A 20791-nucleotide genomic window follows, 5' to 3' on the forward strand; every position below is an offset into this window, starting at 1 on the left:
CCTCCCCACGAGCTCCTGGCTCGGCCTCACGGCACCGGGGGCTGGGAGCCCGGGGCCAGCGAGCCACCGCGGCGCGAGGCGGCTCCTGCGGGACAGACGGCCCGAGCGCTCGCTCGCAAGCTTTGCTTTTTCCACAGTGTCCTATAGACACTTCCTTCCTTTCCAACAAAAGCCTGTGTCTTCCAAACTCCTTTTCCTGCCAAGCTATCATATTCACCTTTACCATCTCTCTTTGGCATTTAAGTATCATGGAGACTCTGAACTCAAAACGCGGACAGGAAATTGCTTTGATATTGTAACCAGCTCCTGGGACGAGGCTGGAATTTCACATCTCGGCGTTTTTTCTGCGCGTTGGACAAAGCCTCTTCCCCCTCCATCCATCAGCAATGACTTCATGGACACGCGGCCCCAGCTACCTGCCTGCACCCACGCAGCAGCCGCGCGGCCCCGAGAGCAGCCTGCTGGCCCCTGCCCCCGGCCCCAGCCACTTCTGGAAGGGGCCCGCAGCTGCCAGCGCCCTCCTGCCCCCCGGCAATACCCCTGGGGAACAGGGGGCAGCCAGGGCAGCGCTGCTCTGCAGCAGCACCTGAGACTTGAGAAACAGCACCAGGAAACCCAGCACGGGCACAGCTATGCCAGCCCCGTCCGGGGAGCTGCAGCGAGGGCCGTTTTCCTTCCTGAGGACAGACACCGTGTGCCAGCAGCGTGGTGGCAGGGCGCTGATGGAGCAGAGCGAGCGTCACCAGGACGCCCACGCTCAGACGAGCCCTGGCGATGGCAGCGGCCAGGACACCCCCGCAGCACCAGCCTCCCCGCAGCACCGGCCTCCCCGCTTCGCCCAGCAAGCCCTGGACCAAGCTGGCTGCCCCGCCCGGTGGTGAGATGGGGGAGGAAGAGGAGGGGAGGAGGAAGGAGGCTGCCTCCCCGCGGGCTGCAGGGACACAATGGGGGCTCTCCCTTTCCCGTGCCGGTGCTGCCTGCGACACGGGTACCCGGGAGCCGCTGACTCCCTCCCGCTTCCTTGCCAGCACATCAGCTTTTCTCACTGCAGGATCCAGGGGCTCCTGCACCCCAAAGGCTCGCTCTCGGGATCAGTGGAGTGCACGTAGACAGGAACCGAAGCCATGGCTGGGGGGCACGCAGGCTCGCCCAGCCCAAACGATGGAGGAGCAGCCACGGCAATAGTTCAGCGTGTCCTGGTCTGCGTCCCGAGTGCTGCTTGTCGTCCAGACACTTCTGGAGGAAGAGCAGCAGTTCCTGGCTCCTACGCCTCCTTCCCTGGGAGGCAACCAGTTGCTTCAAGTTTCCTTAAGTCCTGCTCGCGGCTCTGGTGCGGGGTCTGGCTGGGATCTGCCCGTGCCTCTTTTCCAGGAGTCGTTAACGGGGAAGAGCGCGATGAGAACAGACAGTTCTGGACGCACAACCCAAAGCCACAGAGGAAGCAGGGGTGTCCGCTCCGGGTCCGGGGCTCTGCGTGAAGCCCCCCGCAGAAACGCCCCGAGGGGACAGGCCGAGTGCCACGGGTGCAGGGAGCTGCCAGCACCACGGGCACGGGAACGGCGGCGGGGCAAGCCGTGCTCCAGCCCGCTCCTCCGACACATCAGGTTCATTTAATTCTGTTCTAACATGTGGTCTAAATAAAATGCTAATCAGATAGCAGCCCTGCCATCCAGCATAACAACCTGTTTCCACTCATCACATCTCCGGGCTGGAAAAGTCCCCCTCTGAGCGAGCAGGAGCTTTCCGCGATGGAACCGGGGCCGCCACCGCGTGCCCAGCAGACGGAGGGTATTGCTCAGCACAGCCCACGCCGCCGCGCCCGGGGCGAGGAAGCGGCAGCTCTTCGCCGTTGGGACTTGACAAATGAACTGGCGAGTGATGCCAGAGCCCTTTTAACTCCCCGCCACTGTGTTTGGTGTCTCTGTGCGCTCCTCCAGGCTTTATTTTTTTCCCCAAGGCTAATAATATCCTGCAAGAAAACCAAGCCTGAAAACCAGGGCACAGCCTCCGCCCGCAGGGGAGCCTTCAGACACCGAGCCGACCAAGGGCCTCGCAGGCATGGCAGGCCTGGCCAGGCTGCAGCACCTCCTGCTGCTGCTGCCTCGGTCACGGGCTTCACCCCAGCATCTCCACAGATTTAATGTGCTTTAAAGCAAACGCAAGCAACACTCGTCAGCCGGACCCTTTGCAGCAGGATGAGGGCACCCAGGGCCACGACGCCAGGGCTGCCACGGCACATGAGCTGTCGGAGGCAGGGCCGAATTCTAAGGGCACCGGTGCTGCCTTGGGCACCAGCCCCGGCGGCAGCCGGCACGGAGGGACACAGGGTGAGTGCCGGGGCGAGTGCCTGGCCCAGCCCCAGAGCCACTGCACGAGGCCCCGCCAGGGGAGCGGCCGTGTGCGGCGCGAGCATCGCACTCGCATCCATGCCAGCTCCACGGGCTGCAGAGACGAGCCCTGCTCCTCGCTCCGGCACAGCCCCGGCAGCCCAGAGGCACAGGAGAGCAGAGCAGCGTCGGCACTGCTCAGCATGGCAGGAGCACCACGACTGAGCCGGGCAGGGCGCAGGCAGAGGCTGGCGAGCCGGCACTTCACCCTCTGCCCCAGCAGGATGGGGCTCGCGCTGCCCCCGCACCCAGGAGCCTGGCAGCCCCACGGGTGAGCCACAGAACCACCGAACATCCCCAGTTGGAAGGGACCCACGGGGCCATCCTGTCCAGCCAGCCTCCTGCCTGTGGACAGGGACATGCTGCAGCCCGGGGGGGAGAGCCCCGCAGCCCTGTGCTGGCTCTGCCTTCACGACTTCGCACCTCTCCTGGTGCCAAGGCACTGCGGGAAACGAGCAGGAACTGACGGTGCTCAGCAGCGACATGGATCAATGGCTGGCACGGGACTCGGATCTGGCAGAGGGGTGCCACGTCCGCCTCTTCCTCTGCAGGCAGGGCCAAGCCTCCCCTGCAGACGTCCTCTGGGCTCCCCCTTCCGAAGAGGACGGGTGCACGGGGCTGCGTGCATCCGCCAGCACGCGCTGCTCCAAACCAACAGGCACCCTTTGGTGTTTGCACCCGACAGTCTGGCTCCAGCAGATTACTCACAGCTGCAGTGATTCTCACCTGGGTTTGTCATTTTTACAGCACCACTTTTTTTTTTTTTTTCCAAACAGCCGCTGAGCACGCCCTGCCTGTCCCCGCAGCACAGAGCAGCTGCTGTCCGCGGAGAGCAGCGCAGCGCCCGCCGCTCTGAGCTCGGCGCTCAATGCGGCCACATGAAGGCGTTTGCCAAGCCTGGGGAGCTCGGCCCAGACCCCACGCACTGGGGCAGGGTGGCTGCACTGCAGAGCACAGCACCAGCGGGCAGACACCCAGCCCGCGGGCACGTTGCGTGGCTCTGTCCTGCACGGCGCAATCTGAAGCCGAAGGGTCTAGCTTATCTCTGCTACCCTGCGAGAGCTGCTTACACAGCCTCTGACGATGAAGTGTCAGCGCTGGGCACGGTCTGGGCTGGAGGAAACCAAACTGCCCAGGTTTTGCTCAAGTTGGGATCACGCAGAGACCAAGGAGAGAAGCCCAAGCCACCCGGCCTAGCAAGTGCTGACGTGAGCCCTGCACAGGAAAGGGAGTTCCGCTGCCACCGGGATCCCTGCCACCCTAGGTGCACATGCATGCTCCCAGGCTATAAAGGAAGAGCTCATTAAAGGCTGGTCCCACTAATTTTACAAAGCCTGAAACCTTGTGCTTACACCAGCGTGCAGCAGAGCGCCAGCTGGCCCTGAGCAAGGCTGGGGCAGGAGCCCCCGGAGCAGGGGGAGCCAGCAGCACCCCGAAGCACCTCGCTCACCCCAGCCAGGCGCGGGGGCCAGCAGCCAGAGGATGCTTGTTCAGAAGAGAGACGGAACGGCCTTGCAGACGCCCACCCCAGCACAGGCGCTGGCGGCTCCTCCAGCTGCCAGGCACCCGCAGCCCAGCACCAGGCAGGACCGCAGCCCCGTGTGCAGGGGAGGGCTGAGCACACGCCGTGTCTGCGGCACTGGCCCTGCCGGGACTCCTCCTCGGCCACCGGGGGCTGAAAGCACCAAGAGAGGACAAGACATCCGCTGGGCTCAGCACGGCTGTGTCTGCATGGAGAAGGTGGCGTGGCCCTGATGCGTTTGCTCAAGCAGCCAGTAATTTGGCACGACTAAGACGTGCTGCAGCCATCGACTTGACGAAGCCAGAAGCTTTGGTCTTGCCAGCTCCTCTCCTCACCCGAGAAGAAATTAGCCCCCTCCGACATGCCCAGCCCAGCCCCGTGGAGCCGGCCCCCCGGGGGCAGCAGCACAAACCAGCACAGCAGGGCCCTGGCGCTGCGGCTAAGGAGCGCGTCGTTAACTGCAGCCGCAGGAGCGGCTCGTTTAACGCTTCCCAATTTAGAGATTCTGTTCCGCAGGAGGAAGCAAAACAAACAGAACAGACCCAGACCACAGCACCGAGGTCAGGCCTTCGTACCCAACACGCTGTGGCCGGCGTGCTGCCGCCCAGCCGCCGGCCCGCAGGAACGCCGCGCGCACCGCGAGGGCACCGAGCTCCACGTGGCGGGTCGCAGAGCCGCCCTCCGCCCCGTACCTGCAGGGATGGAGGCTCCGGGGGGCCGGGCTGAGGCTGCTGCTCCTCCTCTCCCTGCTCTGCAGGCTCTTCGGTAGCTGAACACCCACGGTGCAGCTGACTCGCAGCAGGAGAGTCACAAACAGCGGCGCGTAGAGTCCCAGCACTGCTGCCCCAGACTCCGGAGCAGACATGATCTCATACAGAGCACATGTGGCCTGGAGAGAGAGCGCGGGAGAGGAGGATTAGGCGGGGATCTCCCACACCACGCTGGTATCTGTTAGTAAATAACCCGGTGAGGCAGCGAGAGGGCTTCTTCTCGCTCCTGCAGCCCCGAGCCTAACGAAGCACCGACATCTAGCACCAGCATCATCTCCCTGCACCCCAAACACGGCTCCAGCCCAGCCGCGGGTGCTGTTAGAAGCACTGCTCCCCTGGAAACCCGGGTGTCTCCAGCGGGGGAAGGCGAGGCTTGAAGCCCGTACCTGGGGATGCGGAGCAGATCCAAGGGCTTGGGTTTTACGGGCAGGAAGACAACAGGCACGCTGCGTTTGCAGAGCCCTATTCCGGCCAATTTAAAAAGCCGTAATTACACGGCACAATATACAGGGGTGTTAAAAACAGAGCAGGGAGAGGAGGAATGTTTGCTTTCAGCGCAGCCGATCCTGTACCATCTGCATTTGGTTCTTCAGAGGAGGAGGAAATTTTCACAGCTGCTTTACTGCTTAGAAAGCTGCCAAGCTGGGTTTATTTTTCTGAAGGGATAAAATGCAAAGTGGTCTCCCTTGAGGATGGACACCTGAGAGGCTTTTTACGAGCCTGTGGATTAGCTCTAATAGGCATTACACAGCGATGCGTTATTTCCAGAGTCCACGCCTGGCACAAACCCCCCCGAGCCAAGGAAATGAAAAAAGCATTCCAGGTGTTGGGACCGGCATCCTCAAGGGGCTGGGGACGGGACAGGGCCAGCACCAGGACACTTACGGCCAGGGGCAGCGGCGTGGCGATGCGCTCGGACCCGCTCCCCAGCAGGAAGCACTTGCTCTCCTTGTACGGGACGTCCCTGTTCACCTTCTCCAGGAGCTGCTCCAGGATCTGCGAGGTGAGGGTGGGCTCGGCGGCCAGGGACCTCCACATGGCACACGTGTGGCTGGAGAAGAGCAGAGAGGGGAGTGCTGCTTTGGTGCCCACACCAAGGGGCAGCGAGCACCAGCCCCCTCCCCACGCCGGCACCACCTGGGGCACGTCACCCACGGCGCAGACATCCGGGTGAGGAGTGCGTCACCGCTGGACAAGGACACGAGCCACCTGGCTCCACTCCTCCTGCGGCCAGCACCTCACTGCAGGGCAAAGCGAGCCCAGGGGGTGCGAGCCAACGAGGCAAGCCCTGGTGTGAGACCCACCGTGGGTGGCTCACAGCAGCTCCAGGCGCTGTGAGCCAGGGGAAGCACGGCCGGTGCCTCCTGCGCCTTGCCCAGCCCAAACCCTCAGGGCTCTCTTACTACCGGCACCTGGAGGGGTCCTGCTTTACCCTACGTGGTTTGCAAGCTGCCTGCCCTGGTAGGAGCGGAGCAGGGCTTACAGAACGAGGAATAGGAGAGCCTCTGCTCAATGGGGGGTGTCCTGCTCCGTACAGAAGCACCGAGCACCCAGCCACGCTCAGCTCTCTGGGGCCAGCTCTGCTCGTTCGCGCTGCTCGCGCCTCTAAGCCCAGCAAGCCCTCGGAAAGGCAGCTCCCGCAGCAAGTGGACGTGCTGATCCTTGAGCGCACAAAGGAAATTCCAGCAGGGTCTGATTACTGGGGTAAGGAGCCAGAAGATTAGCTGCAGCTTAAGTGAAAGCTGCTCCGAAGCCCCGGCACTGAGAGCACGTGCAGGCGCCGGGCCACCGCGGCAGAGCCGGGCGGTACCTGTCGAACGGCAGCGCGCTACCCAGGAGGCTGGACACCACCACGCTCTTGTGCTGGGAGGCCAGGATGTAAACCGTCTGCTGGGCCGCCTTCCTGATGTGCTCCTCGTCCACCTCCTGCAGCTTGCTGTGGATGATGCTCATGATGTCAGGCACCTGAGGGAGGAGGAGGCAGAGTGTCCAGCTGAGGGCCAGGAGGTGCGAGCACGCGGGGTGACCACGGGACACCCCTGCAGACGGGATGTGTTCCCCTTCCCCTCAATCGCAGCAGGGCTTCAGCACACGACCGAGGGGCAGGCAGACCACCAGACACGGCAGCCAGTCTGCGGGCTGGGGGAGGCCTCACCACTAACAGGGCTCATGCAGAACCTCTGCGAGGCTAAGGATCCCCCGGGGGTGTCCCCCTGCCACGCAGAGCCAGGTGACACTGCCGAGCACCCCAGGGCAAGGAAGACCCAACGAGGGTGCGCCCAGCCCCTGCGCTGCAGCCCTCTGGCCCGGCGCTCGTGCTAAACCCCAGCTTCGCCGCGGCTGGTTAGAGGAGCTCAGCGAGCAAGTTCCTACGAGGAACTCAAGCTGAACGCAGGGAGACACCTCGGCACTCACTGCAGGCTGTAAAACGCATGTTAAGACAAATAGGAAGTTCATGCACAGACCAGGCCTGGCAGCAAATTCCAGAGATTAAGTGCAGAGCAGCAGAGCACTCCGGCCCCAGCTGCGCGCGGGTCTGCCCCACGGACTCCGGGGCTTAGCATCAGTTCAGGTTTCAGGATCTGGGCTGGACTGGATCTGACCAAAAGGTGAGTCATGTAAGCTGGAGCAATCCCATGTCGGAGAGAGGCTAATAGGTAGTGAACAGGACTTCAGCAGAAGCTCTAGCGCAAAAGCAAGCCTGAGGAGCGGCTAGAGACCCGGTGTTTCCAATTACCGCAGGAGAAAGGGGGAGCTTAGCCCTAAAGGTAGTGGATTAGACAAAAAAGCCTTCTGTGTCCAGCACCTCTAAGCCCTGCAAGCATCCAGACTGGCTTCCCAGCCAGGAACCCTGGGCTCCCCCAGAGCTTGCAGAGGTTTCACAGGGAGCCTGAGCTCTTCTGGTAAAGTGAGCTCCTCTGAACTCCTCAACTCGAGCGAGAGCCAGAACGGAGCCGGCCTCGCCAGCAGCCACCGCCTCCGCACCGCACCGCAGCCTCCCCGGCCCGTGAGGACGCGGGAGGAGAGCGTGCGCACACGTGCCCAGGAGAAACGGCAATGGTCAGGAGCAACAGCCCCAGGGAGCTCTGGGCAAGCGCTCCTCTGGCCAGAAATGCAACAGCAATAGTCGATAGCAAGTCCCTTAGGATGGGCATTAAATGCCTCCCTCCTCGCGCTGGGCACCACGCTCCTGCCCCTGAGCGCAGCACCCCGCCTGCACCAGCAGAGCCCGTCACCCGGCAGTCCGGCTGCAGGTGGGGCCACAGTTATAGGGCTGCATACGTGGTAAGGACACCAGGCAGCAAGACCCGGCGAGGGCTGCCCCTCCAGGGCTACATTCGCCCCCGAGGCCGGGCACAGCTCACCTTCTCCTGCAGGACGCTCCCGCGCTCCTTGAGGAGGGAGTTGATCATGACGGTGGCTGCTCGGGAGCAGTTCTTGTCGGGGTCTGCCAGCCCCTCGAACATGGCGAGCAGGAGGCTCATCAGCTGGTCCGGAGGGACGCGCTTCCCAACCACCTAGAGGAGGGCGAGCGGAGTTAACGACGGGTTTCTGTCGCTCTTGGAGCAGACCGGGCCCGTCGATGAGGCTGGCAGGGCCTGGGTGACGGTCGTGCTGCTGCGGGTGGTGGTGTGGCTGCTCCTTGGCACGGAGCCCTGCAGGAGGACCAGCCAGGGACAGGACAAGACCCCCTTGGAAGCAAGAGGCCGCCTGCCCCCAACAACCTGGGGCTCCCCTGGAATGGGCTGGGACAACCCAACCACACTGGTAACCCTGCTCCAGCCACCGCCCTGAGGACAGCCCCCAGGTCTCATCCGGACCTGCGCGTGGGACAATCAGTAACAAGGTTGGTAGGAATAAGGATCACTACAGCCACAGCATCTGGGGGATGGCAGCCCTGCCAGGACAAAAAGGGATTACCAGCTCCTCTACAGCTACAAGCCCTTCTGGAGCAGTGCCTGCGGAGATCTGTGCAGAAGGGGCCACCAGAGAGCTCGCCCTCGCAGGAGCAGGGTGCGCACCCCTCCATCACCACCAGGCTCCAGATGCTGTCCCCGTCGTTCAAATCGCAGTGGTTTGAGCATGCCACATGTGGACCAGTGGCTGCCCCTCACTGCTTCACCAACACCAGCACCACGCTGGGAAGGCACCGGGAACCACCACTTGCTGCAGCTGGACACAACCAGCGGCGGGGCCTCGAGGGCTGTGCTGCAGCCAGCAGCTCCCAACGAGGAGCACGATGCGCTCAAGCCTCCATCCCGGAGCACGCTGGGGCCCCGTGCAGGTCTTATGGGGCTGAGACAGAGTCCCTCCCCATCAGCGTGTAGACAACAAGGACAGAAACCACCTCCGCTAACTACACAAGGTGAATTTTCGATGGTAGCACTGGGAGTGCTGATGGCTGAAGAGCCCAGGCTGCACACCAGGCCTCTGAACAGATGCACTGAGCCACAGCGCAGCGGGGCACTGCGCCCCCGGAGCACCTGCACAGATGTCCTTGTTGGGGCCCTCGTGCCCAGAGGGGACCGGCAGCTTCCCCACAGGGCGAGGTGCCCTCAGCATCCCCTGGGCTGCCCAGGGGACCCGTGCAGCAGGGCAGGAGAAGAGTGAAGTGGTTTGGTTCCTGGGGCGAGGCCGGGGCTCCCCAGCAGCCCTCACCCGACGAGGCTGTTCGGAACCGGCCCGGCCCGAAGCCTGCTGCAGCTCCAGCACCCTGCAGAGACCGGGGCCGTGCTGGCTTTGCCCTGCCTTACCATGGCAATGTTGTGGCAGGTATGGAAGAGGACGGTGAAGTCGGGCTCCTCCAGGCCTTTCTTCAGAGCCTTCAGCCCCTCCACCATCTCATCCGTGTGATCCCGGGCAAACCCTGCGTTCAGAGGCAGCGTTCAGTTCGCAGCCTTCCTCAGGCTTTACACCCAAAAGGGACCTCCAAATGCTGCAGAGCGCTGGGTTTTGCTTGCAGCTGGCCCAGTTTCCAGGGAGGAGCTGAGGAACTGAGGCTGCTGCCAAGGACCAGAGGTGCCTGCCCTGCAGGGACCCACTGCTCTCAACGAGAGGACCAAGCCAAAGTCCCCTCCAGCACCGCACGCGCTCTGCTTTCCCTCCGTGTCTGCGCTCGCAGCACCACAAGGGGAGGACTGACCTCTCCCGGCGAGAGGAGGAAGACCAGGCTGAGGGAGGCTCAGGAGCCTGCTCCAGCTGTGCTCCAGCGTTTGCAAGTGCTTTTGACACCCAGACAAACACGAGTCCTTCACCCATGCTCCCCCCAGCCCCGCTGCTGGCCCCCCTGCAGCAATCGGCACTCGCAGGTCCCCCCCTCAGCGGACGGGGTCCGCACCCCCTGCCCGCGTGCCCACCTTCGTAGCACAGCTGGATGTACAGCAGGCAGTAGACGCAGTCGACCGCGTGCTGGCGAACGCTGGCCAGGGAGTCGGAGCAGCGTGGGGAGAAGAGCGCGATCAGCACGCCGAGGTTGTAGAAGGGGACGACGGTCTGCGGGGAGACAACCGCGGCCATGCTGGCGGGGGGGAGCGCGGGGCTGCCACCAGCGGGTGCAGCAAGCACGCCCTCGCTGCAGCAAAGCCCAGCGCCCACCCCAGGAGGGACACACGCCCGATCCCAGCGAGGCTGAAGGCAGTGGGAAGGCGGATGTTCGAGCACCGCGTCCACTTACGCTGACGTTCAGTTTGCCCAGGTAGAAGTCCAGCAGGGCAGCGCTGACCTCGACTGCGCGCTGGCGCTCCTGCTCCTTGTTAGACTTGATCCAGGGTCCTAAGTGCTATGGGGAAAAGCATCAGAAAGGAGAGCAGGAGCTCTGCATTGCACGGCCAAGATGTATTTCAGCACAGCCACCCGTGGCACGCAATCGTGCTGTGTTCCCAGCACCTAGAGGACGGGGGCTGGTAGACCCGTGTCACACGGAGAAGCGAGGACTGCAAGCTGCACCTACCGCAAACATGTCCTGCAGCCCGTGGGGGGTCAGGTTCCTCTGCAGGAGGCTCTTCAGCAGGTCTTTGAGGGCACTGAGGGTGTCACCGTACAGTATCTAGGGAGGAAAGGCCGATTACAGGCTATGTGAGCCCCGCATCCCATCCCAGAGAGCCAGGCTGGGCACGTGAGGAGGGATCTGGGCATCTGGCGCTGGGTGCCAAGATGCAGCCACCTCTGGGTTGGGAGGAAAAGGCAGCAGGGACTGATGCTCAATTTGACAAATCCACCTTAACTGGAAGCACTGGGGCACGTAGGAAGGGTTAGCACCACGTGGCTGCAATCAGCACCATGTGCCAGCACCTAGCCAGAGCGGAGCCCACCAGCACAGATGCTTCAGAGCACGCTTTCCAGAAGGGAATTTGGTCCTTCTCCCACCTGGGGATAAATTCCAGCAAGCCCAGGCTGAATGAGCCCTTTGAAGATGCTTATAGTTTCCTTCCGGGACTTATTTTGGGACAAACTCCAAAAAAATAAAAACTACAAAGCTTCACGGGGTGGACGGGAAAGGAGGAAAGGATTATTAACGTCAACATTTAAGCCAGGTGCCTGCAAACACGAGCAGGGGACAGCCAGAGCCCAGCTCCTGCTCCGCAGCTCACCTTGGAGGAGCCGCAGTAGCAGCAGGCGATCCTGCAGAGCAGGGGCTGCTCTGCAGCCACCCGGCAGCTGCAACAACTTCATTAGCAGCATGTTATTTTCATTCATTAAGCACTCAACCACAACTGAGAAGCAGCTGCAGCCTTTCAAAAGCTGGTTATGTAAAGGCCCCTTCTACCCCGCAGGGTTTCCAGGATCATTTGATTTTTTTCCTCGAGGGACTTCATGCTCTTATTAGCAGCATTTGGACTTGCTGATAAGCACATATTTTCTCACTTGCTATCAGTGCGCAGAAGGGCCAGGCCTTTTCAGGAGATAACTGAGGAGAGGAAATGGTGCAGCTCGCTTCCCCCGAGGTGCCCAGCTGAATTGAAAGCAGCCTTTCCCACGGCCGCGCTGCAGCCGGGGAGGTGCTCGGGCAGCCAGAGGGGGGGGCACAGGGCCATGAAGGTGGCTGGGGGCAGCGCTCGGAGCGAACAAAGCCGCGTCACCCTGCTGTGCCACACCAGCTCCGTGCCCGGGCTCAGGCAGGAGGGCAGCTCCCCGTGCCCAGCCCGCACCTCCTTGTGCGGGGCATCGCCGCCGATCCCGTCCCTCTCCTGCCCGGGGTCCGGCGGCAGGGCGAGGACGCTGGCGAGGCAGGTGTCGATCAGCTCCGTGCGGTCGGGGTCGCTGAGGTGGGGCTCCAGCACGCTGCTTCGCCGGTTAAGGAAGGGGCACTGAGCATTACAGTGGGCCTGTACCCGGGTAAGGCAGCAACGGGGATTTTAACGTGAATTCCTGCTGACCTGATGCCGTGCTCGGTGGCACCAGCTTCGGTCAGAGGCAGGCAGGGCGCTCTCTGTATCTGTGTCAGGGCTGTGACGCGTTCAAGTATTTTTAACCGCGGCGCAGAAGTCAGCTTTGCGCAACTGAGTGCGCGGTGCCCTTGGCTCTGCAGCACAGTTCCTGCATAGCCCAGCAGAACCCAGCCCAAGGGCGGCGAGCTGGCGGCCGTGCGAGCCAGGCTGCTGAGCGTGACCGCGCCGAGTGCCTGCGCACAGCTCTGCCAGCGGGCCCATGGGGCAAACGGGAGCGCGGGGCGAGGCTCTGTGGGGGAGCACGGCCCCGGTTTCCCCCAGAGGAAGGATACACCAGGTAAGTGCAGGTGACCATCGCCCGCTGGCGAACCGGCGTCCGCATGGCATCCAGCGGTTCTGCTTTGATGAACTCCTGGAACAGACCAAGGGGACGGTCACATCCGCCCCCTGCCTGCCCTGGACACGGGCCAAACTCCGCAGCGAGCGCTGGCCCCGCGCCCAGCCTGCCCAGACCCACGCGGGCAGGGTTTGCTCTCACCACCATCTGGGCCACGAGCTCAGCTTTGCGGGAGAAGACGAAGTCCCCGCACTTCCCACCGTTGTAGATGGCTTGGCTGATCATGCAGATGCTCCGGATGAGGCACAGCTTCAAGGTCAGGTCCTGAGCACAGAAGGCAGAGTGAGAAGCCAAGGCCAGGCTCCCTGCGCAGCCCCAGCTCATCAGCCCACCCAGCACTGGTAGCACTGGTGTCCCCCCAAGAAAATCAGCGCCCAGGCTGGGCACAAGGGCCTGATCTGTGCTGCTACCAGCACGTGGGCTCAGCCCCCCGGCTCCTTATCCCCATCACAGGCTCTGAGTGACCAGGGGAGCAGATGGGCACCGTCCCTGCCAGCCACCCCCCAGTCACGGGCTCACCGGGAGCCTGCGCCCAGGCAGCGTGGGGAAGGGGACGGTGCCCCAGGGCCTACCCCTCCCTGGTGCAGCAGCACCCTGAGCACACAAACCCCGAAGGCAACTCTGGGAGGTGAAGCCCTGCACCTCACAGCCCTCCTCCTACGCTGCTCTTTGTCCCGAAGGAAGCGGTGCCCATCCTGGACCACGCGGGCTCCGGGTCCCCCCGGGAAGCTTGGCGGGCCGTGACCCGTGGAGCAGGGGACCGCCGGTCACGCTGCCTGCCCACCAGCGCCGCCAGCTCCCGCCTGGCCCGGGCTGTCTGCGGGATTAACGGCCTCCGGAGAGCACCGGGGCCAGGGGGCGGGCAGCCTGCCTTCGGAGCCAGGAAATGGGATAATGGCTATTAAGGCCTTTTTATGCTCCTGGACGTGCACAAGCTGAGGCAGGGCCCCTCGCCCCAATTAAAGGCGCTCCCCTCGTTCCAGCCCTCCGCGCCCCGCGCCCAGCTGAGCCCAGCAGGCGGGGGCCGAGCCGCAGCGTCCCCGGTGCGCGGGGGCAGAGAGACAGCAGAGGCTGTTAGTGCCAGCAGGAGCCCAGAAGGAAAACGCATTAGTGGAGCCCGGAGAAGGAGTCTCTGGCCTGACGGCTTAACTTCAACATGACAAATGCCATTTTTGTTGTTCAGCCTTTAAAATATATAAATGCACGTATAAAAATACAGCACCCCGCTCCCCCCAGGACAGCAATCTGCGTTTTAATATCTGATTGATTGATTGATTGAATGATTGTTCCGGGGGGAAGCAGGAAAATGAGTTCAGGGAATTTTCACTGAGCTGCGGGCTGCAGCTGGGTCTCTGGAGTCCCCAAGCGTCCCCGGCGCAGCATGCGCAGGGGGAGGCGGGGGCTGCCCTCGCCGTGGGCAGGGGGCCGCGCACCGCTCCGCACAGAGCCAGGAGCGCCCTGGGCACGGCCCCGCTGCCCACGGCTGCGAGCACAGAACCCGGCCCCAAAGGAGCTCCCATGGTGCAGACAGAAATCCTGCGTGAGCGTGTCCCTGCGAGCCAGAGTGCTCAGGGAAGGGCCGGGGCAGGACGGGTGCAGGGTGCAGGCTCGGGTTCTGCAGTGAGTGCACGAGCTTGGCCGCAGGCAGCTGCGGGAGGCCGGTGCAGCCTTTGGGCAGCTCAGCTTTTCACCCCTGCAGTGACACATTTTCACCTACTCCTCCTGTCCTGCCAGAAAGGCATTTTCGCTTTCCCTCTGCTGTGCGTTTTGGCACTTCCAGACAATGGCTCCAGCAGCAGGGACCTGCCCCTGGAGCCCGGGGCGAGGAGCAGCAGCTCCCGAGGCTGTCCCAGGTCCCCAGGGGCAGGGGACCACTGCTGCGAGCGCAGCGTGGGGCTGCTTTTGAGGGGAGCCCAGAGCAAGAGGCAGGCAGAGACAGCAGGAAAGAGCAGAGAGGAGTTCAGATTTAACGCCTCACACTGTACCTTGGTTTCTACCTTTATTCCCAGAACCTGAAAAACAAGACATGGGCAATGCCCGAGTGAGCAGACGCTGCGGTAAAGGACCTTCTCCCAGGGCTGGCCGCAGGTCCCTGCGGGACCGTTAGGGCAGAGCACCCAGAGCAGCCTGCCTGCCCCAGCCCTCTCCAGGGAGGACGGGGCATCCTGACGGCTTACCTTGGTGTTAAAGTACTGGAAGATGTTCTTCAGGATGTCTGCTTCGATCCGGGACAGCACCAGCTCCTTGGGTGCGTGAACGGCAACAAATCCGTAGCACAGGATCAGGGTGCTCTTTATTTTCTCCACTTCATTGTCACTGCGGTCCTGTTACAGCAGATGAGCGAGTTAACTGCTGGGGAGCCCAGGGCTGGCTCCTGGGGGCTCTGCCCATCAGCTGAAGGTACCCCTGGAAGCCAGGCCCCCCCCTTCAGTGGCTTCAGTCTTCTGCTCCCCATCCTGGCGGTGGCTGTGCCTCCCAGAGCCCTGCTGGAGCATCAGGTGTGCACGTGAGCTGTGCTCACAGCACGTCTCTGCCCGAGGCACAAGTCCCCATTTGCCATCCAGCATTAATCACTGTAGCCCTGCAGGGAAGGTACTCGCACCCCATACTGGCCAGGTTATTTTGGTAACCTGCTGTTAAGCTGCCGTGCTAGGAAACCACACTCACTGCCCCATTAACCATCACAGCCGAAAGGCTTCACGCGCCCTGTCCCCACGGAGCCATTCACAGCAGCCTCCCTCTGCACCAGGAGCAGGGCTCTGGCTGCCGGGCTCTGGCCATCTTTCTGTGGAGGGCCAAGGTCTCCTCCGTGCCCACGCGGTGCTAATCCCACCCCTCAAACACCCAGGCTTAGAGTCTGGGAATTAAAACAGTTGCTGGGCCAGAAAGTCCGAGGAAAGGCTCGTGCTGCCCACACTCGGGGCGTCGATGCTCCCATCCCCGGGGGAACGCACGGCTGCAGCAGCCGACCTGTCAGCAGCCCCACACCGCACCAGGGTGCCCTGATGGATACAGAAGCCACGCTGCAGCTCACCCGAGCCCACCCAGCGAGCCAGCAGCTTCCCTGGGACCCGAGCCTGCAGGAACACCGGGCTGAGAGCTCGGAGCCAGAGCCAAGCAGCCCCCAGTGCCAAGAGCCCTCTCTGGAGGGGCAGTGGGCAATCCAGCCCCGTGCCGAACGCACCGAGGCAGGAAATTAACTCCTTTCCAGAGCACAGCTCCAGCACGTGCTGTATCTGAAGAAGCCTGCACGTCCCTTTTGCTGCAGGCTGTCACGGGGGGGCACTTTGGCTCCCTTACCTTGAAGATACTGAACAGTCCCACAGATTTCTTGAAGACATCAGACCTAACAAAATCCTCCAGCTTGGCCAGGGTTTCCTCCAGGTGATTTATTGCACATATCCCAAAGCAGGAAGCGAGTCCCTGGAGGAAGCGGAGAAAACACATTAGCAGAAAGCTATTAATTCACCAGCCCCAACTGACACTTGAAAAGAGCCCGTTTATTGGTTTAATTCCAAACATCTGAGCCGTGCCCAGCTGAGCGCAGCCCTGGCAGCCAGCGCTCCCCTCTCCCGGGGCAGGGACGCATCTCCAGGGGACGCGGGGCCGGTAATGCTGGGTGACCCAGCTGGGATGCGGCTCGAGGAGCTTCTGCTGCCGGGGCCTGGGCCGCGGGGGCAGGAGATGCGGCACGCTCCAGCGGGCAGATGCGACCGCTCCGCGGGAGGCAGGAGCCCGGTCAAGCGCTGGCCGGAGCTGAGAGCAGGGCTCAGCAGGTCCTGCCTCTCTGCCACGGCCTCCAGGAGGTCTGGCAAGCTGGGCCGCAACTCCATAAACAGTTTATTCAAGAGCAGCCCTTGACAGAGCTGTGTAAACTGGAGCGAAGCCAGGCACCATTAGCTCGTGTTTGCGCTGCACTTGGAGGCAGCTGCGTGGCAGGGCCGTGCTCAGCGGTGGGAGCTCGAGCAGGGCAGCGCCACGCGGCGGTCCCGGCCGAGAGCAGGACCCCAGCCGGGGAGCACACGGAGCCAGAGGGAGCGTGGGCCCAGCCAGCACCACTGTGCTGCAGCACCGGGGCAGCCACAGAGCGGTGCCCAGAGCCTTCAGGCAGCAAAGGAGGGGCTGAGCTGAGGTAAGAAAACGCTGCAGGTCACGCGCAGGCAGGTGACCGAGCTGGAGTCTGCCCAGGAAAGGCAGAGCAGCATCACCAGCAGTGACAGCAGCACGCCTGTGGTGCGCATAGGTGCAAGGAGGGGCAGGGATGTCACCGGACTGCCCCTGGGCAGCCAAGAGCTGCTGCAGCCTTCGCCACCTGAAGCGGCTCTGGAAGGGGCAGGAGCCCTGCTGCAGCCCCCGGTGACACCGGCTCTTTGGGCTGAAGCCTCGTTGGGCTGGAGCCCGGAGGAGCCTAACGAGCTGGGTCCCTCCCCTACAGGGTGATGGGGCAGCGCCTGAGAAACAAGGAGCAAGAGCTCCACCCGAGGGGCCCCGCTGGGTTTGCACACCCAGACGCAAGATGGGACCGTTCCGATTCAGCTAATTTAACAGCCGCTGTCAGAGAAGGGCGCCCGGCCCATCTGGCCCCACGCGAGCCAGGCCAGGCAGCCAGGCCAGCACCGCCTCCTGGCTTTTCCTGTGGCGCAGGTTTAACTCCCCGAACCCGCAGGGCCAAGCAAGCCCCATCCCAAGAGGGCAGCAGGAGCCAAAAAACCCTTTTGGCAGCAGGCAGCTGCAGGCTGCCTCCCCCCGTTTCTCTGCCCCTTTCCGCAGGAGCTGCGGCCGTGCCCTGGAGCCACCCCCAGGAGGTGCGAGCCCAGGCCAGGCAGGGACCAGAGAGCTCAGCATGCCCGGGCTGCGCTCCTGGCACAACTCCTCTCACCTCCCTTTCTGCCTCCTCGTGGTATCTGGCTGTTTCCAGGAGCTCCTGGAGCTGCTTTTGTACCAGGTCTTTGCTCGTGCATGCCCCAAGCGTCGTCCCGATGCATTTGTAGAGGAAGTTCTGGGGGAGCAAGAGGTGTTACAGACCACGAAGCCCCTGGAGGCAGACTGAGCTCGGTCACACGAGGGTTGCTCCTTGTGGCGCCCTGCAGCCTCGTGCCCTAGGTGCAGGGCAGAGCTCGGCCATAAGGAGCTGGGACAGCGGGTGACACCAGGGTGCACCGGGACAGACGTCCCCTCGCAAAGCAGTGCCCAGCCCAAGGAAGAACCTCCCCACCGCTGCTCTGACCCCAGCCTGACATCAGCTGGGCAACAGAACGAGCCCTCAACAGCAGGGGGCACAGAACTGGAGACAAACTGAGGACAAGTTTTGTTTCCAAGCCTGCCCAGCTGCCTCACTGACCTCCCCTTAGTTCCTCTTCCCTCCCAGCACCCCTTTCCCAGCACCGAGGTGCCAGCAGAACGATGCTTTGGGGAGCATCGTGTGCCGGACCAGCCCTGCCCATGGCAGCACGCCGCAGCACCCCAGTGAGGACGGTCGCCACCAGCAGCACCGCCGGCCCCTCAAGGCCCTGCACTGTCACCTTCTCCAGCGGGAAGCCGTTGTAGCTGTTGAGCTGCCTGCACATCTCCGTGACGAAGTGGCAAATCCAAGTGTTGTCCGAAACAGCCGCCAGCGTCTCCTGCAGGAACTGGAGGCGAACGCACCGTCAGCTGTAGGCACCGGCACCGTCCCGCTTCTGGTCAGCCCAGAGGGGCGAGAGCAGGGCAGCGACACGGCGAGTCTGCGCTGGACGTGCCCCCACCGCAGAGACGTGCCCTTCTCCTCCCAGCCACATCTCCTCCAAGAACTGCACCCAGGTCACGCTGCCACCTTCCAAGGAGCGGGACGAGCCCTGCCCGGGTTTAATTGCTTCTCCATGCCCTATTTTTGAGGCTCTCCAATTAAGAGGGGTGACACACCTGGGACTGGTGTTCTCTGACCCACCAGCAAGCCTGAAAGCTCATTTTTAACTTCCCCTGCAGAACTGCAAGGCACACTCCGCTAACCTGCATCTCTGCTACTGAAGGGACAGGACCCGACAGCGGGTGACAACCCCACCACTGCGGTCCGGGTGAGTGAGGGCAAACACCCGCCTGCCCCGCCGCAGCCCCGGCTCCGGCTGCTGCTGTGCCGTGCACGCAGCCTGGGCAGGCTGCAGGGGGCACAGGGCTGGCTCCAAGTCACCCTCCCAGCTCCCCATTGCCTCCGGCAGCGCAGAAACCCTTACCAGGAGCAGCTTCTCTTCCCACTCCTTCTGGCACAGGCACTTCTCTGTGTTCTCTAGGAGAAAGCACATTTTTACCCTCATTTCTCACCCTTGCCGAGCACCACATAACAGGGCAGCCAGCTCTGCCCATGCTGCGGGAACCCCACAGCCACATCTGTCCTGCACGTGCCACAACGGGGCTCACAACCTGAGACAGGGACTCGTGGTAGGAATTAGCGGCGCCAGGGTGATTAACGTCCCTATTAAAATAGGAAACTACTTCAAGGAGCTTCAGTACGCCGAGTCCCACGGCACGTGGGCAGCACCCTGCTCCATTCCTGGCTGGCAGCAAACCCCAGCAGAAGCCCAGAAGAAGGGGAGCCCAGCAGAGCGCCTCCCAGGCAGCAGCCCCATCCTACCTTCGATGTGCTCCACCAGGGAAGGAACCCTCTTGCTCCAGAGCTGCTCCAGCGCCGGGTGGACGCTGTACTGCAGCACGTTCAGCAGGCGCAGGGCAGCCGTCCCCCGGCAGTCTCCTGCGTACGGCTGTGAAGATACGACCTGGGAGTTTGGGGGGGGAGAACAAAGTGTTAGTGTAAAGAAGGTAACTTCAAGGTGCAAGTAGCATGACATAAAACGCAGGAACGCAGTACTGGGAAGTGACTGAGCTCTACACCTCAACGAAACCACAGCTTCCTCCTTTTGCTCCAGCTGCCGATAACTGGAATGTTGTCAGGGGAGAGCCTCTCTCCAAACCCTGCACCCTTCCGTGGGCAAAGGGAAGAACACATTTCTCACGCCTCCAGGGGCTGAGGAGTTCTCCAGAGCCCTGTAAGAGCAGCGTGAGACGCGCGCTGCAACACGCCCTGCTCCCGGGCTGTGCTATCCAAGGGGAGTCCGAGATGTCACAGCCTGCGCAGAGATGTTCACGCATGCCGCGGGGACAGGGCTGCACCAGACCCTGGAGGATGCGGGTCCGGACACCCCTCCCTGCAGCATTTGCCTGGCTCTGTGCTGGGGACAAGCTCCTTCCCTTAGCCGTGAGGGTGGGCACCTCCTCGGGTGTGCCAGCACGGAAAGAGGAAGAGCTCTGCCTGCAGGCCACTCACCAGCAGTCTCGTCGTCAGAGCGTAGGGCGAAGGAAGATTTCCTACAAAAAAAGGAAAAAAGCATCAGAAGGCATCTCACACCGAATGCCCGCCGAGCGGACTGGCACCTCTCCCGCGTGCAGACGTGTCCCAAGCTTGCATGTGCAGAGCGGGCAAGCCGGTACCAACCGTTCAGGTCGTAACGGATGAGGGACGCGTTCTCCCCCTCCTCTTGCTTCTTCATGGCCAAATACATGAGGCTCTTGCAGAGGGGAGTCAGGGCATTGGTGAACTGTATCGGGGTCACGAACTCCAAGAGGTACGGCCACAGCACCTGGAGGGGAGAGCACGGCACTGCCGCAGCCTGCTGGTGCAGGGCACCCGCGGAGAGCCCGGCCGCGGGACGCAGAGCGCGGGATCTGGAGGGAGAGCAACGGGGAACACCAGGGCCAAGCCCCCTGTGATGGGGGGCAAAACCTGCATCCCTTTAGCCACTGCTCTCCTTCAGGCAGGGAGAGAGGCAAGTGCTCAGCTCCAGCAGCACCGCAGCACCAGTACCAGCACTGCTGCCTTGCTCCAGCCCTAGAGGAGCTCGCGGGGCACCCCCTGCAAGCACAGCTTTCTGGGGGCAGCCTCTGCACCCAAATCTCTGCCCTGCATCCAGAGGGGAGGGGACGGTGGCAACAGCTCCTACAGCGTTATGGGGCTGTGACAGCCCACCCCGGCAGGCAGACAGGGCATCCTGTGTGTCATACGGGCTGTGCAGGACAGCACAGGGCTCTCCACCGACCGCCCCAGTCGCGGAGACGCCTGCGCAGACTCACGTTGTTCATCCGGTCAACGGTTGTGCTGAGCAGGAAGAGCGTGTTGACGCTGATGCTCTGGACGCTGTCGCTTGTCAAGTCATCGGCATCTGGCGTCTGCTTTTTTGGCTGCTGGGAGAGCGGGAAAGTGCACGGGTGCTGCTCAGAGCGACTCAGCAAACATCTCTCAGACCCTCAGGACATCGTGCCAGGTAAACCCAGAAGCCTGCTGGCTCCAGCCTGTCTTC

At 62.8% G+C, this 20791-nt stretch overlaps 1 protein-coding gene across 9 annotated transcripts in view; it reads right to left on the reverse strand.

Annotated features, from left to right (window-relative positions):
* MROH1 (maestro heat like repeat family member 1) overlaps window positions 1-20791 on the reverse strand; it is a 48460-nt gene that overhangs the window by 13082 nt on the left and 14587 nt on the right. For 2 of the 9 annotated variants that reach the window (XM_040547518.1, XM_040547512.1), the window contains exons 13-33: window positions 20565-20675; window positions 19930-20074; window positions 19762-19802; window positions 19072-19213; window positions 18674-18726; window positions 17987-18094; window positions 17344-17463; window positions 15765-15887; window positions 14642-14788; window positions 14450-14476; window positions 12606-12728; window positions 12400-12479; window positions 11828-11963; window positions 10630-10725; window positions 10354-10458; window positions 10037-10172; window positions 9434-9546; window positions 8045-8197; window positions 6490-6644; window positions 5565-5730; window positions 4602-4798 (exon numbers count right to left, since the gene is read on the reverse strand). In XM_040547518.1, the coding sequence (XP_040403452.1) occupies window positions 4602-4798; window positions 5565-5730; window positions 6490-6644; window positions 8045-8197; window positions 9434-9546; window positions 10037-10172; window positions 10354-10458; window positions 10630-10725; window positions 11828-11963; window positions 12400-12479; window positions 12606-12728; window positions 14450-14476; window positions 14642-14788; window positions 15765-15887; window positions 17344-17463; window positions 17987-18094; window positions 18674-18726; window positions 19072-19213; window positions 19762-19802; window positions 19930-20074; window positions 20565-20675 (2477 nt within the window). The remainder of the gene's footprint in view (window positions 1-4601; window positions 4799-5564; window positions 5731-6489; window positions 6645-8044; window positions 8198-9433; window positions 9547-10036; window positions 10173-10353; window positions 10459-10629; window positions 10726-11827; window positions 11964-12399; window positions 12480-12605; window positions 12729-14449; window positions 14477-14641; window positions 14789-15764; window positions 15888-17343; window positions 17464-17986; window positions 18095-18673; window positions 18727-19071; window positions 19214-19761; window positions 19803-19929; window positions 20075-20564; window positions 20676-20791) is intronic. The other 7 variants (XM_040547511.1, XM_040547513.1, XM_040547514.1 and 4 more) reach the window with 5 other exon arrangements.

Source organism: Cygnus olor, chromosome 2 (assembly GCF_009769625.2).
Source record: "Cygnus olor isolate bCygOlo1 chromosome 2, bCygOlo1.pri.v2, whole genome shotgun sequence".
Lineage (NCBI taxonomy): Eukaryota > Metazoa > Chordata > Aves > Anseriformes > Anatidae > Cygnus > Cygnus olor.